At 32.2% G+C, this 17,155-nt stretch overlaps 3 protein-coding genes across 4 annotated transcripts; 2 read left to right on the top strand and 1 right to left on the bottom strand.

Moving 5' to 3' along the window:
- The first annotated feature begins 2,044 nt into the window (after positions 1 to 2,044).
- Positions 2,045 to 3,412, top strand: LOC102620578 (uncharacterized). Its single transcript, XM_006484763.4, has 2 exons — positions 2,045 to 2,295; positions 2,918 to 3,412. Exons 1-2 carry the CDS (start codon positions 2,170 to 2,172, stop codon positions 3,176 to 3,178), a joined length of 387 nt encoding a protein of 128 aa, XP_006484826.1. The 5' UTR covers positions 2,045 to 2,169; the 3' UTR covers positions 3,179 to 3,412.
- A 6,544-nt stretch (positions 3,413 to 9,956) lies between these two features.
- On the top strand, positions 9,957 to 10,902 carry LOC107177765 (ylmG homolog protein 1-2, chloroplastic). Its single transcript, XM_015532167.3, has one exon. It carries the CDS (start codon positions 10,135 to 10,137, stop codon positions 10,801 to 10,803), a length of 669 nt encoding a protein of 222 aa, XP_015387653.2. The 5' UTR covers positions 9,957 to 10,134; the 3' UTR covers positions 10,804 to 10,902.
- A 985-nt stretch (positions 10,903 to 11,887) lies between these two features.
- On the bottom strand, positions 11,888 to 16,563 carry LOC102620840 (uncharacterized). Of its 2 annotated transcripts, XR_371262.4 has the most exons (9): positions 16,319 to 16,563; positions 16,059 to 16,209; positions 15,208 to 15,293; positions 14,719 to 14,831; positions 14,082 to 14,147; positions 13,340 to 13,449; positions 13,150 to 13,215; positions 12,304 to 12,906; positions 11,888 to 12,191 (listed from the first exon to the last, which is right to left on the bottom strand). XR_371262.4 is itself a non-coding variant. In XM_006484764.4 (8 exons), exons 1-8 carry the CDS (start codon positions 16,411 to 16,413, stop codon positions 12,397 to 12,399), a joined length of 1,197 nt encoding a protein of 398 aa, XP_006484827.1. In that variant the 5' UTR covers positions 16,414 to 16,563; the 3' UTR covers positions 11,888 to 12,396. The 2 variants fall into 2 exon arrangements, 1 of the variants encoding a protein (XP_006484827.1); XM_006484764.4 differs by having other exon boundaries at positions 11,888 to 12,906.
- Positions 16,564 to 17,155: the final 592 nt, after the last annotated feature.

The raw sequence follows: 17,155 nt of genomic DNA, 5'->3' as shown, positions 1-17,155 counted from the left end.
TTGTTATGTATTAGACTATTATACCATATGATAAAAAAAAATAAATTTTCTGTATTTTAATAAAGTGTTAGAACTTTATATATATTATATACATAATTTTTTTTTATATATAGCTATCAGATAATAGTGATAGGTGCACAAAAATTAGCACAAAAAATAACACATTATAGTGGATAAAAAAAAATCAGTAAAAGACTATATATATAATGCTTATTTGATGAGGGTTTCTATCCTTTATTATTGAAGTGTGAGTTGTTCTGTATTAGACTATTATACCATATGACAAAATAATTTTTCTGTATTTTAATAAAGTGCTAGAACTTTATATATTATATACATATACATATACATATATATATATATTAATGTAGCTATCAGATAATAGTGATGGGTGCACAAAAAATAACACATCATTACTATAGGATCAAAAAAGTTTCCGTAAAAGACTTTTTTTTTTTTTTAACTTATAGTTTTTGTGCTAATTTTGTACTCTTTTCGATATAAACATCATTACACAGTTATCAAAATGCTTTTGTTTTTAATAAACAATATGTAATGTGAACACAACCTAGAATTGAAGACGCGCAGAGAGATATATTTTTCATTTTTTGAATTTAGATTTTATATTTTATTATGCTTTCTCAATTATCATACAAATTAGCTATCTTTACGTGCTAAAAGAGAGAACACTTTTTTTTTTTTGAAAACTCTAGTTTGTTATTTAGTTTAGTATTTTCATTCAATAAAAGTAAAAATTTCCAGAAATCTTGTTTCTTTTATTTCCGTTTCGTCATAAGTGACTTGAGGAGAAATTAATAAGATGGCGACTAAAAGCTATTTTCTTGATTTTTTTATTTTTATTTTTTATTTTTTTGGTGATTCATGATCTGCTAAGATTGCGTGAAAGCAAAAGAGTTTCAAAGACACCTACCTTTGAATTATCCTTGCACAAATTTGAGTGTAAATGCATTGAGTTTGGGATGAAAGGGACAAAGGGTCTTGCTTTTAACAAAGTGGTTTGTCGGACACATACCACTTGTGTAATAAGCACGATGAAAACTGATTGTAACATGTCAAAAAATTTCCACATAATTATTTTTCATGTACATGAAGTATTGTCATAGTCATTTGAACGTAATTTTCAAAACCACCCAAAACCCCTCAAAGAAAATAAATAAAAAATAAAAAAAAGAGTTGTTCAAATTGAATGGGAGCATCCTTGTTTTTCAAAACCCTAATTATATGGTATAAACAAAATTTTTTTTTTATAATAATAATGTCCCAAAGAGTAATCATTAGCAAGCACAAACTTAGGTGTCATCATATCTTGCCTTATATGTTTAAGAGGGAATAGCATTAATTATTGCTAACGGATAAAAATATAGCTCCCAATTGCCTACCTAATTAAAAATTTAAAATACCATTATTGGCGTAAATAATAAATTTTACCTTAAAAATTGAAAAAAAAAAAAAGAGGAAAAAGACAGGGCTGGAACCCACTCCTGATGAGCAAATTGGACCCGATTTTTTATTGAGTTATTATTATTAATTTGTGTCGTATTTGACCCTAAAAATTAGGTAATAAACAGCACAAAGTTCACCCATCAAGACCCAAAAAGACCAAATAGGCAGCGTTGACGTGGTGATGACGTGGCAGTTCAATCAAGACAGCGAAGGAATTCACTGCCGTGTTTTGCAAAAGGGGAGATTTATTATTATTATTATTATACAAAACCGAGTCCAAGGACAGTGGAGAAACAAGAAGGATAACCTGCAACGGGAGTGGGGCCCACAAGAACACGAGGATGAAGGCTTCCCGAGAACCGACACGACGACCTACAGGATAATGACACGTGTGAGTCTAACGGGCAGGGCAGTATGAACTGGCAATAGCAGGTAAATATTTTTTTTTTCTTCTTCTCTTCCGGAAAGGGGGGGTCTAAAAATTAAAATTCTTTGCACAACCAAGGAATTTATTCACTTTCCAGTAATAATAAATTACTAATATATATTTATTTATATATATTCTTTTTTTTTTGGGTGTCACCTGTTCTCTCTCCAGCTCTTTTTCATTATATAATGACCTAGTCCTTCATCTCTCTCTCTCTTTTCTCTCGAATAGTTTCTGTGTTTTGGTCTCTTGCTTTGAATTCAAAACTAACGAAAGAGATGACTACTGGAGTAGGAGATGGAGAAAGCGTGAGTCTTGATCTTCTCAGGCAGAAGATGGCTGACTTCGCAAAAGAAAGGGACTGGGACAAGTTTCACAGCCCAAGAAACCTCCTTTTGGCTCTCGTACGTGTCATTCAAAATTCTTGATTTATTTCTTTTCTTGTCAAGTTATTTAAAAGTTACCCTTCAGTCCACTTATTTATTTATTTTTTCTGTTCTCTGTTGGTATCTTTGATGATGACACATAAAAGACTCAATGAAGATGATGATCATACTCGTATTTCTTCTTTTATTTTTCTATGTGGGGTTTTGAAGACTTGACCAAAAATATTACAGCCAAAACCAGTTGTATTGTATTTAGAGAAGCTCGTAATTGATTTGTTGCTCACAGGTTTTTTTTTTTCCTTTTCTAAATTAATGTCATGTCTTTGTTAATATTATTTACTGATCTTCGAATCAGAAAGTCTACATATATTACTGAAATCTGCCGGGGTAACTTAGATTGATTATATTATATTACATATGTTAATCTTCTGTTTGAAGTTAGGGTTTAATTATTAAGCAAACAAATCTTCCTTTCTGCTTTTTCTATTTTGTCTCCCTTTAATTACATCATAGAAATCTTGAAAATCCCACTTGTTTTTTTTTGACCTTTTTCTATTTTGTCTCTCCCCCCATAATATCAAAAAGACCCTCAAAAAAGAATAATTAAGAAGATTTAACACGATGATTATTTGAGTCACAGGTGGGTGAAGTAGGAGAGCTCAGTGAGATATTCCAGTGGAAAGGAGAAGTGCCAAAGGGATTGCCAGATTGGAAAGAAGAAGAGAAAATACACTTAGGAGAAGAGCTTTCAGATGTTTTGCTCTATCTAGTAAGGCTCTCTGATATCTGTGGCATTGATTTGGGCAAAGCTGCTCTCCGTAAAGTTGAACTTAATGCCATCAAATACCCAGCTACTGCCTGCACCAATGGCTCGTCAAACAAACAACCAACTCCAAATTAAACCTGCAACCTCCTGCTGCTGCTGCCGCCTGCTGCAAGAATAATAATAATAATAATAAATGGCACCAACAAACAAGACTGTTTTATTTTTTCTTAATTTTCTTCTTCTTAGGCTTTAGAGTCAATACATGATGCTTATTATTAGTAGGAGGGTTTTCAGTTATTGCTGTTTAACTGCATGGATGGAGATTGGAGATTTTATTAATTGTATGGCAGTGTTTGGATTTTGCATTTATTCTCAGATTTTGTAACTTTAGTAGCAGCTGAATCGAATCCCTCTGACATATTATTAGATATGACCGTGATATCATATAATAGAGCTAAGTTAAGCTTTTGCTTTTAAAATATTTGATGTTTTGGCTTGGTCTCCTAATTCTGTTGTGTTCTATTTGATTTCTTCTTGGCTTTCTAAGTTTACGAACATTAAAGTTTCCACCTACTTGTGGAGGAAAATAAAAACTAAACACTGACATGTCGAATCAACTATTACTTCTTCAATTTGGTTACTGCAAACAATGTCATACAAAATAAAATATGATATGTTCTCTCCTGCTGTTAGTGGGGTGCGAGTTATCGAACTAGCAAAATGATAAAGAGTTCTAATACTGACACAATTACTATAAAAATAATTTGTAAAATTATGTGTTGTTATAAGGTTATATTAAAACTTAGTATTAATGTTTTATTCAACCGGATAAAATTATATAGTTTTACATTTGTTTTGTCGTTATTGTGTAAGATTTGTCTATGCAAATATCAACACTTAACGAACTATATTCTATTCTATAAGAGTCATGATAGAACAATAAATTTTTGTACAAATTTATTTTATACAAATTGATGTGAAATAAATTTTTTGATTGAATAAAAATATAAGATAATAAAAATAAAACATGTGGGTCAAAAAATATTTAATCTAACTAATTGAATTATTTATATAAGAATTGTTAACTGTATCATAGTACATTCTATAAATGTATGGATCTAAATTTTTAACATTTTCAGTAGACTTCAAATTACAATATAATAGTAAAACTATAACAATTCAAAATAATAATACCATGCAAGCACTTTATGCTAGCTAGTTAGAAAAAGATAATAATGATGTATGTGTTTAAGGCAGCATAGTAAGAAATCACCTTTATCATATGTTTCTTTAATTGATAACCTTTTTTTTTGTTATTGGTAATAATATTTTTCTCATATGTACAATAAATTTATGTAAAATTTGTTCTTTAGAATATTTACTCGAGATTGTGAGAATGTGTTAGTTGTTGTAAGAGTAAATACTCGTTTAGTCTCTTTTTTTGACTTAAGAGCTTGTTTAAACTCTATATTTGCCATTGTTAGAGATGTAATTATACACGTATATAAATATTTTCATGTGATAGGATTCCTATCTTGCATTAAATAAATGCACCATGCATTCACCTTTTCCCATTAGTTTTTTGTTATCCGTAACAAATTTTCGTTAATAGTAATTATATTATTGTTACATGTAGTAAGTTTCCGCAGCATATATTGTAAAACAAAAAAATTTAATTGTCTATACAATGAAAAATTATTAACAATGATAAAAAAACAAAGTTGTTACTAATAACAAAAAAAGAACTAGGCAGATATTTACAGTGCAAATGATGCTCTTTTAGTCCCACTTTTCATGGTATTATTCCAAATTGACTAGTTATTTTCCATGCTGCGTTGGCTTCCACCTATTATGAATGTGGATATATGATAGTATCATCAGGTGAAAGCTTAGCCGTGTTATTAAATCAATTAACAAACCATTTCTTACGGTAAAAAGTCAACCAAGGCATTGCAATTTTATTGACGACCAGGAGCAAAGCATTGCACTAAGACACCCACCGTCAAATGATATGCATGCATCAAATTTGAGAACGTGACATATTTTTTCTGCCAAAGTTTCATTTTCTATAAAGCAGGAAGTCTTTCAAACCTTAATTATAACCACCGCATAATTATATTTGAATTAATTAAGATGAACATTCAACGATTTCTTTTAATTGTTCAAAATATTACGAAAGAAGAAGTTAATTTTTTTCCCATTCTTCTATATAATATATTGTGTAACATCGAAACAAAACTAACTAAAGTTTAAGGCAGTTGGCATTTGGATTATTCAAAGGTTGATGATTATGGTCATGCATGTGGGGGAGCAAGCAATAAACATTTGTAGGAGGGGTTTATTGAGCCGTCCCAATGTGTGCTTGTACGGGCACAGTTAGAACCACACAGCTTTGTAGTTTGGGTGTTAATGGTGTTTCTGTTGCTTCTTGGGAGATGCCGATGGAGGGCTCGTTTAAATTGAATGTTCATGCAACTGCAGATGTGGACCGTGGGAAAGTTCGGCGTGGTGTAGTGCAACGAAATTCATGATGAGATTGGTATTTTATGTTATGTTGCCGAGCCTGGGCCCTTACACTTAGATAAAAGACACTTGTTATAGAGTTAGTTTGTTTCCCATTAATGGTTAAATCTGAATAGCTGCAAGTTGTTGAACTTACTGTAAGCTAGCAAAGTTCTCATACTAAATACTTTTTATTTGTTTCTAGAGTATAATTCTAACACTAAAGTAAGATTTTCAGATTCAAATCTTGATCTCAAGGACTTTTAATAACCAAATACTGATTTTTTTGGTCAAATTGCTATCTATTGTTGTGGTCCTTATGTATAGTTGGAAGATTTTCAAAGCCATTTATATGTTATCCTTGATATTTTATTGTTCAAAAATATATTTAGTTAATTTTATTCTAAAAATATATATATTTGCTACCCAGGAGAGTTAAAAAAAAAGGTTTAAAATCAAATTTTTAGACTATTATCTCTGGTAAGATTCGAATAATAGTGGCCAGTTATAAAAAAATTAATTACTTGGAAACCAGTCAATAAAACCCCAAGATAAGTAGAAAATTTATAACTTTACGTGTCATTTGTACAATGAAATATAATGTTACATGCAGTGGCGGATCTAGAAGAATAATTTACCGGGGGCTAAATTAGATAATAGTAAAATATAAAAAATTAAAATTTTGAATATATAAAATATTTATTAATACATTTATAATTATTCTCTACGAAAGTTCATATTTTAAAAATATTATGCAATAGACTTGTCATCAATATTATTAAATTTATTATTTCTTATATAAACAACCAAACTATCATTTATTTCATCCAATTCCAAAGATGATTATTAATGAGTTCATTACTGAAAACGTTCTCTTTACTATTATTATAGAAAATGTAAGAATTAATCTTATTTTTTAGAATAGAAAATATTTTGGGTGGAGGGCTATCATTATTTTTAATTAAAATATAAGTTTTTATAATTCTTAAAAGTTAAAGTTTAAATTTTATGGGGTTTATAATTTATAATGACTATTTTAATAAATTTAATGAGAGATAATTAGAAAATAAAAATATTTTTCTTTTTTATTTTTACAATTTTTTTTTGGCCAGTGGGGGCTCAAGCCCCCACTGGTCACATGCTAGATCCGCCCATGGTTACATGACATCCGTTTAATTAAATTTAGAACAAAGCTTTTTAGGATATGCATCGTGTTACTCAAAGAAAAAGCATTGGGACACTTACCAAAATTTAATAAGATAATAAATGTAAAAAACACCCAAAGTATGCATTGCAACGTGTAACATGAATAAATAGATTCTTTGATATCAACACAGTGTTGGCTCTACTGACAATAGAGTCCCCTTAAGTGGCTTGACTGTGTTTGCTCCCCAGTTCGAGTCGCAGGGAAGTCGCATTTGTTGGGAGAACCTGCGCCTTCTGGTTCGAGCGGAGACTTCTAGTTTGAGTTGTGGTACGGGCCTAAAGGTGCCTCCCACAGTTGGGGCTAGGGGTGGGCACGGTTCGGTTCGGTTCGAAATTAAGTAGAACCGATTTAAATCGGTTATTTTATAAAAAGAACCGAATAAGAACCGAACTCAATAAGAACCGAACTCAAACGGTTCTTTTCGGTTCGGTTCAGTTTTTTCGGTTCTAGGCCTATTGGGCCTATTTTGAATTTTTAAATTTTTAGCCCATTGGGCCTCATGAATGTAATAATTTTTTTCAACAATGAATTTATCCTAATTTTATTACAAATATTAACAATAAATACAAAGTATTCAAAACACATTTTATCACTAATATCTTACTAACTATTAATAAGATACTTCAAAAATATGAAATATTAAAATTTCAAAATACATAACCAAACTCCAATACTCCATCTATATAAAACATAATCATAATATTATAAAGAGAAATAACACATGTTTGATTTGAAAAAAATCATGTTTGATTTGAATAAAATCAAAAAATAATTCTGTTTTTCGGTTCAGCTAAGTGAATCGAATACCGAACCGACATTTCGGTTTTTTTACAAACGGTATATTTGGTTTTTTTAAAAAATAAAAATCGAACCGAATTAGAAAAAACCGTCGGTTCGGTTCGGTTTTTTTAACACTACGATTTTTTTGCCCACCCCTAGTTGGGGCTTGGGGCCCTCTCCAAAATACCTCGTGGTTAAAAAAAAAAAAAAAAAATTCTTTGATGATCGATACATCTCACCAACTACTTCTTTAACATCTTTACATAGTTTATAGTTTAAAAGAAGCCCATCACTCCTAATCATTACTACCACAAACCTAAAGTAAAATAAAATAATAAATTTAATGAAAAATATATATTTTATAGTTCATTAGCATTAGGCCTGAGCATCATATATTATTGGTATAATCACTGCCATAATGACCATCATGATTAACCTCAAGAGCCAAACTTTAAGCCAACTATATAAGAAACACAAGCACAAAACACTTTCACAAAAATGTTGAAGAGAAGTTCTTTAAGTGTATCAATGTTGTCAAATTCCGCCTTGTTAGTCGGGTGGTGCCGCGGCAGTGCGCGAAGTCGGTCGAGGCGGCGGAGGGTTTGCACGGTTCGGCTAGGGAACAAGAGACGGAGGTTCTGTCTTGGGTCACGGCCAGTGGTTCAATGGGGGGTCATGGTTGGTCCTCTAAGAATGCTGAAGAAGATCATCATGGAAATCACACCAAATGGACGGTGGATAGAGGCCTATTATTTGTCTTTGCCCTTATTCTTACGTCCCCAAATAATTCCATTATGTTGATTTTCTAATAACGTTTGCTTGTCTTTCGTTTAAATATTTAATAAGGGGACAGCAGTTAATCCCTCTCATCAATTGAATGGCAAATCGCTGCTTTTGCAAAATGTTCAAAGTAACAAAAAATGAAGAAATTGACTGTTATGTTGCAAGTAATGCTAAGGCATCTCAAATTTCGAGCCTATGGTGTGCCCACAACTATTATTAAATGGTATGTTGACATAATTATCAATGATTGTGATTAATTTGTTACTTGAATGAGAAAGCCGAGTGTTAATGCTGATTTTTCTCCAAGCCCAGTTTACTGAATGGATCGATCAACGATGAGATCCAGTATTTCTCGTAAAAATTGATTCCAAATAATTAAGATCCGATCTGAGGAGAGTTTGATCGATAAATTGAAGGAAGGATATAAGAAAACGGATCATTTATCATTTTTCATATAAGTGTAAGTAACCACATGGGCGGATCTAGCATGTGACCAGTGGGGTGAGCCCCCACTGGTAAAAAAAAAATTGTAAAAATAAAAGAGAAAAATATTTTTATTTTCTAATTATCCCTCATTAAATTTATTAAAATAGTCACTATAAATTATAAACCCCATAAAATTTAAACTTTAATTTTTATGAATTATAAAAACTTATATTTTAATTAAAAATAATGATAGCCCTCGACCCAAAATATTTTCTATTCTAAAAAATAAGATTAATTCTTACATTTTCTATAATAATAGTAAAGAGAACGTTTTCAGTAATGAAACTCATTAATAATCATCTTTGGAATTGGATGAAATAAATGATAGTTTGGTTGTTTATATAAGAAATAATAAATTTAATAATATTGATGATAAGTCTATTGCATAATATTTTTAAAATATGAAATTTCGTAGAGAATAATTATAAATGTATTAATAAATATTTTATATATTCAAAATTTTAATTTTTTATATTTTACTATTATCTAATTTAGCCCCCGGTAAATTATTCTTCTAGATCCGCCACTGAGTAACCAAATCACTTATTTAAGTAAAAAGAAAAAAAATAAATTGACAACATTAGTATTTTTTTTTCTATTGTCATCTTATAAAAATATCTACAATAACCACTTTCATCTCCTTGTTAGAGGTAATTAATGATACATTTATAGTTGAAATATAAATTAAATTGTATATCAACTGACAATTTTATGTATCAATTATTGATAGAATTGTATAATTAACATGCAAAAAAGAATAGTGCTACTTGATAAAGAATGGCTTAGGCGTGCCAATTAATGATAAATGACTGATCAGTTGAGATACAAATTATGTATTTTAAATTAAGTGTAGAATTATTATTTTTAGTCTCATTTATTTTTCGAGAGATTCTAAAAGTATTTCTATGGTACTACGTTCACTTAATGTATTTATGACATGTGTGCATTTCGTCTTATAATAATTGATAATTATATTTAATTTAAATATCGCAAATCATGAGTATTAGGTGCGTGTGTTAGGTGAGTGTAGTACAATAGAACTACTCTAAAATTTCTCATTTAATAGAATTGTATTATAAGCTAATGTTAAGTTACATGCATGTAACTTATAATCCTCTCACATGAATAGTGAGTGAGCCCACAACACTCAGAACCTGAATTTGGGCCGTGAGGAGGGCCACGAAGGCCCGTGGTTGCATGGAACTATCCTGATTCCAATGGTGGAAGAAGAAGAAGAAATACGCAACTACAGATATGAAACCTCCTCCTACAGAAACTGCACTCTCCGCTAACAAACTACTTCTTCTTCAACAAATCAAAAAAAAAAAAAAACATGGCCACCGCATCTCTCCTCCTCCGCTCTCCCGTCGTCTTTCCAAACCCTAAAACCCCTCATCACCTCCTTCACCACAACCACTGCCACCTCCGCCCCCAACCCATAAAAGCTTCCTCTTCTTCATCCTCATCTTCATCTTTTTCTTCTTCTTCTTCTTCCTTCACATTCCCAACTTTACCCTTCAAACCCTCCAAAATGGTAACCCCTACCCCTCTCCTCGCAGACTCAACTCGCACCGTCTCCACAATCTTCTCTCTATCCGGCCTCTTCATAAAATCCCTCATCCAAAACTTGGCTCCAACCCTAAACAAATCTTCTCTGCATTGCAATATCGTCCGCACGGTGGGCCCCGCGTTCTTCGCTAGGATGCGTGAGCGGCCCAGCGGGTACCTGAACACGCCTCTGACGGTTGTGGCGGCGGGACTGGCGAAGTGGCTGGACATATACAGCGGGGTTTTGTTGGTTAGGGTTTTGTTGAGCTGGTTCCCGAACATTCCGTGGGACCGGCAGCCGCTGTCGGCCATAAGGGACCTGTGCGATCCCTACTTGAATCTTTTTCGGAATATAATCCCTCCGGTTTTCGATACGCTTGATGTCAGCCCCTTGTTGGCTTTCGCCGTGTTGGGCACCCTCGGCTCCATTCTGAATAACAGTAGGGGTATGTAAGGATCAACGAAATAATATTCACATTTTTTTTTTCAAATTGTCAATTATTGGTTTGCTAGTTTTGCATTCATGCATGCATTTCAATGTCATGGTTCTTTCCTGGGCATGTCTTGGATTATTGGGTGTGTCTCAGATAGAGGACTCAGAGATATTTGTCAAATGGTATAATATTTTTGCCAAAAGTACGAGTTTACTCTTGCATCTTGCTCGGGCAAAATTCCGGCAATTTCGTCGGTAACCGTTTTCCCTAAATCATTATTTTCACTTTTAGCTCGAACTTTGAAAAGTTTACAAGTAGGTCAAAGTTAACAACTTTGAAAAGTTTTCAAGTAGGTCCCAATCAACTTTGAAATATTTGTAATTAGATCCCTATGCTTAAACTTTAAAAAGCTTGAAAACAGGTCATATTATGAACTTCGAATGTGCAAATAAGTGATTGTGATTTCTTTTTTTCTTTTTTTTTACAATCTATAGGTGCAGTATAATATGAATTTTACTGAGATTATTCTCAATTTGTATATTTACACCACAAAGTTTAAAAATAAATTGAGAATAGTTTCAAAACTTACACTAATTAGAAGCGAGACTTCTATCTCCATATTTAGAAAATTATTCTATTCCCAATAATATTAGTGAGATATATCTACTCTACTCATATTTATGGAAGTGACCAACCTACCATTAGGTTGGCGACAAACTATATTGATAATAAATTATACTTAAAAGTATTATATAATTTAAAATTCAATATTGTGAGCTCTTATATATTTGTATAATGAAAAAAATTACAATATTTTATTATTTTCATAAAAATTATTATTTAAAAATTCAATATTGTATGCTCTCAACTTTTATCTTTTTCTACAACTGTGAATTAAAAACTATAATTTCTTAATATTAAATTAGACTTGAACTCAAACCTAGTCAGAGCCAGCAAGGTTGTTATCATAAAAAATCAAGTTTTTTGTATAGTTTTGATCTTTGCTCAAATTCAGCTTAAGGCATAAATTATTGTCAGGGGCAATCCCACTCCTCCCTGAAGGTACGCAATAACAGCGTGGTATTAGGTGCATAGAGCCTCGAGTTCAGCAAAAGTAGAATAAATTAGCTTTTATAAATTTGAACATAATTGAATTGCATTTAAGGAAATCAGATGTCATGTGCAGATTCTAATGTAGATGCAGAAAAATTGACAAGGAGTACACAGACAATGCAATTACAGTCCTATTTTGGTGGAATAACCATTTTCCAGAAACGTGTTATGCTACAACATTGGAATTTTAGATACTTGTAAGCGCTGCAAAAGGAAGCCAGTTCAGTTGTAAGTTGTATGTACAAGTTGAGATGCACGCAAATAGCCATCCCGTTCTGCCGCAAGAAAATATACACTGCTACATTGGCAAGCAATGGGTATCAAAGAGAAGCATTGCTGGAATGCACTCACATAATACAGATTTGAGATACCATCAAGTGTTTCCTAGAAAGCTCTCATACCCATACCTGAAAATGATTCTGCTCACAAAATTGCATTTCCCACAAAATATGTTGCTTTGGTCCCCAAAAAGCCTTGTCTGATACAAGAGTAGTCAAACTTCATTTTTTGCTGTAATATGAAAATAGCGTTGGCTGTTTCTCACCAGCATCCTTAACATTTCCCTTCCTCTTCAGGGGACTCGTTTCCAGCTTATTGTTTCCATCAATAACTGGCTTTGAATCAGCTAGAAACTCCTTGTAGTCCCGTTTCTGTAGTTCCTTTTTAGTATCTTCATCAGAAAGTACAGAAGCAACGGATTTGGTATCAGGGTCTCCTTTTTCAACTGAGGATTGAGTTCTTATGTCATCTGCAGTCACAGCTTCGTCTTTCACGCTTTTCGGCAGATTAGTCTGAGCAGTAGTATCAAATGAATATTTCTCTTCCAGGCCTGATACTGGTTCTTCTTTTATTTCTTTGATGGGCTCTCCTTTCATACGTTTGGGCAGATTTGTCTTCACAGACTCGTCAAAAGAACTTTTCTCATCCATTTTTGATTCTTGTTCTTTCTTGATTTCCTTCTTCAAAAAGAAGTTTGAGATTGGATTCTTCCCCTCAGTCTTCAACGGAATCTGAAGAATATAAGTTAATGATTTTTTCATCAACAAAACCAGGAACTATAACTATCTAAAGAAAATTTTCTATGAGAAAAGCTGTCAGATATCTTTTGATAAGACCACGTTATGGAGCAATAAACGATGTAAGGAGCTATAGAACATTAAGCACGGTTGCTAATGACCTCTGGTAGTTCATAACGGTTAAATAACAGCAGCCATAAATTGCTAGATTTAATAGCAAATGCTAACATGACGCACCTCCTTAATGCACTCTGGCCCATTGAAAGATAGCTTGCCCATTACAGGTGTCACAGGATACCACACCTGGAAATAACAGTTATTATTCCACGAGACAAGAATGATAAGTAACCTGGAACCCCATCCCCCTTCCCCAATTTCCCAATTTAAAAAGGAGATGTCATGCTGATAGTATATCCAGAAGGCATACCAAATCAGACTCTTCATACGGTTTAAGAATTGTATCATATTTGGAAGATGAAGAACCATTTAGCCATGCATCTGATGATTCCTTGTCACCCAAAATTACAGGCATCCTGTCTATAATTATCAACCAATGAATTAGGGCATGGCTGCTCCATTTGGCAAGAATCAAGAATGCATGGAAGTCATGATCAATCAATTACAATAGCATATAAATTTCTCAATTTCCTCGCTCAAGATCAAACTGAAAGCAAATGTATAACCTAGCCAAACACCTTTAACAATATTCTATTTCTTAGAATTAGCCAGATTACCATAATTTTATCAAGGTCAGAGACCATCAGAGTCCTCCGACAAAGTATTTGCCAGTTAGAGTCCTAATTAGTGTTACTATTATTTTTCAAAAGAATAATCAAAATGCAAAACAAATATCATATTTCAAAAGAATAATCAAAATGTAGAATAAATATCATGCTCATGAACATTCTCATTCGTTTTTAATAACAATCTGTAGCCTGATTTTCTACCTTTGCAATAAATATAAGCTATTAATGCATGTTGGGTATACTTTCAAGATGCTCAAACAAAATCAATATGTGACAAGGAAATGTGGCTTCATTCAAGTGAATCCTGACACATGCAAAAACACTTAAACTGTCATTTTTTGAAAAATGTATGAGTATGAAAGTGTACAGATATTTCATGATCTAAAACAGGCAATCCGAATAATGAAAGCAAGCACAACTCACCATGCAGCCACTGTAAGGCAGCTGATGAAGAAGTTGTCAGTATGGTGAAAGTGTAAAGTATCTCGCCTGCAAGAAAGCATATACTATTGTGATTGTCTAAAGATAATGGAAGAAAGCATAAGCCTTTCAACAAAGGAAAATAAGGATTTCTGATAAGTAACTGTCAAATATCAATGTCTGTAAGTTATGACAGATGTGCCAACATCTCATCATAAAGGGTAACAGAAATACTAATAAGAAGATTAACTACAAAAATGGAGACTAACGAGAAATACTAATGAGAAGATTAACTACAAAAATGGAGACTAACGAGAAATACTAATGAGAAGATTAACTACAAAAATGGAGATTAACGAGAAATACTAATGAGAAGATTAACTACAAAACTGGAGATTAATGGTATAAAACCATATTTTTACTAATAATCTTATATCAAAATAATTTTCCTCAGATAAAAATGTATCAGCTGTTAAGCACTAGCCATGACTGAATAGAAGCAGAATATAAGCAGAACAGCTTTCAAAACTGAAAACTAATAGTAGTAAAGAATTATGGGTTAAAAAAGAGTGGATCCTGGAGCAAAATAGTCTGGCAATTCATGTCATTTCAAAAAAGTGAATATTAGAAGAGTGTTCACCTTCAGAGCTTTGCCAGGTATCATAAAGCGCAGCAAACACTAGAGGCCTACCATCCTTAAAATGAACATAGTAAGGCTGCTTCTTTGACCCATCCTTTTTCCATTCATAGAATCTGAGGAGAAGATTGAAGTCAAGTAAAGCACGGAACATCTGAAGCATTAAATGGAATGAAGTCAAGTAAACAAGGCAGATATTACTGTTGGCCAAATGGAAATAAAATGAATGTATTAGCTTGTTTAAAAGCTGCAGCTAATATAACCGAAGTCAGAGAGATTAAAAGAAAATGCTTCACGAAATTATTGGAAAACATCCCCCTAAATTTCAAATTACACATAACGGCTAAATATTTTGAAAAAATTTTAAGATTCAGCTAAAACACTTCAAGAAAAATATTCAAGATAATAAACATTAATTATTAAACAATAGTAAAATGATGCAGCAGTAAAGAGCATGCATAATCTTATGAACAAACCAAGGAACATAAATACCCTTCTACTGCCGCTAAGCACCGGCTTTTAGGAAGAAGACGACGAAAAGAAGCCTTTTCAGTCACTGATTCAGATCGAGCATTGAACTGCAAAGCAGAACACATATGAGACGTCGACAATCCTCCCACATAAATGAGTGATTTTGACCTTATGACTCACTGATCAAATTACAGTCATCTTACATTTGTATTTCCCTTGAGATTTGTATAAAGAACTATACAAAAATGGGAGTCGGTTTCGAGCCCCAAAATAATTTCTAGAGATTGTTAAGCCTTTTTTTGGGAAAAAAAATTAAAGAAAATCACATAAAATTAGGAAAACCTTCTGGCCCATTTCGGGCCCAAATTCAATGGCTTTGGCACACCGGTTTTGAACTTTTCAAGGAGAGCATTAGAATAAATAGGCTCTACAAAAACCTCTACTTATTTAACTTTTGACCACGCCATAAACGAAAGCTTGTTAAACAAAACGACTCATAAAACCACCAATTCACAGCATCAACATATTTATTTATTTTCGGATACAACCTGATGGTAACCCAAACTCTCCTCGGTATGTAGTGGAATTCTAAACCCATACCTTCTGTACTACCACAAGAGGTTTTACTAGTTAAACTAAACTAGCATCCACAAAATTATGTTATAATTATAACTTAATAATATTAATATTGCAATTAAATGTTCAAGCTAAATGGAAATATATTAACAGAATCAGCTGAATAATTTCCAATCTTGGCCTCTGTTAGTGCTACTCTTGTTTCTTAACAAAAGTATCATTTCGATCATAGACTAAGCTAAGTAAGAGCACAAATTAAAGATTTAAGTAACTGGAATGAAATAAATTGATATTACCATCTTATAGAAATCAGGTTTCTCATTTTTCTTAGTGAAACTAGGAATTAACCCCCACTTCATGCAATGGAGGACAAACCCTTCACCGTCGTCGTCCCTGCGAACAACCGGAAGATTCCATCCCGGCGCGACGTTGTACGACGGGCGATACCTAATTCAAATTTTCAAACGAATAAAAAATTAAAACAATCCGTTGTTTTTTTTTTATTATTACTATTACTATTTTAAAATGAAACTGAAGGAACAAAAAGTGACAGTACCTATCCATGTTGAGGGTGCGGGCGGGGCTGCCGGTGCGGTGACAAGCCCTAGGGAGGTCGTCGGCACGGAGAGTACAGCGAGCTCTTCCACACATCTTTGTTTAATTGCTCTGTTAATTCAATGAAGGCGGGAAGCAATCGGCGGTTTTTCTAGAAGCAACCGTTGGTTGCTGATTGACTTGAATCTTCATCAAAAGGTGCTTGATGTTGACACGATGCCCGATACTTCCCTATCCATTTGTCATTTCATGTACTATTATTATTACGCAATTTAAATCCATATCTCTGTCGCTTTTTTTCTTTTTTTAAGACAGTCGAAGTTAATTTATTTTTATGAATTAAATCAAAATTTTCATTAAATTTTAAAAAAATTAAGAGATAATAAATCTAATGGATTTTTTTAACTTAATAATTTAATTAACTTAATTTCAATAAATCAAGTCAAATCATTAATTATTTATTTTTTCAACTAATAAATATTTTTAGTGATTAAGTAATTAAATTATTAAGTCATTTTTTAATTTTTTTTACTTAATCTAAAAATTCTGAATAACAACATTATAACATATTCTTCCAAATATCCTTATTCAGATTAATTTATTTTCATCTTTACTTAAATTATACTTACTAATTAGTATTATTATCATCTCTATGACTTGTGATAATATATTAGGAGATTAATTTTTATCTTTTTATTATCTTCAAATTAGCATTATTTCTATCTTTATAAAATTTTATGAACTTTTTTTTGTATAAAACATCATTCATTATAATAAAATTGATCAATATATTCTAATTTAGAATATTAAAAGATTGTATCCATTTGAATATAATGTT

The sequence above is a fragment of the Citrus sinensis genome, chromosome 4, assembly GCF_022201045.2.
Source record: "Citrus sinensis cultivar Valencia sweet orange chromosome 4, DVS_A1.0, whole genome shotgun sequence".
In the NCBI taxonomy this organism is placed as follows: Eukaryota; Viridiplantae; Streptophyta; class Magnoliopsida; order Sapindales; family Rutaceae; genus Citrus; species Citrus sinensis.
Note: the sequence above shows the minus strand (reverse complement) of the source record. Positions and strands in the feature narration are given on the sequence as shown.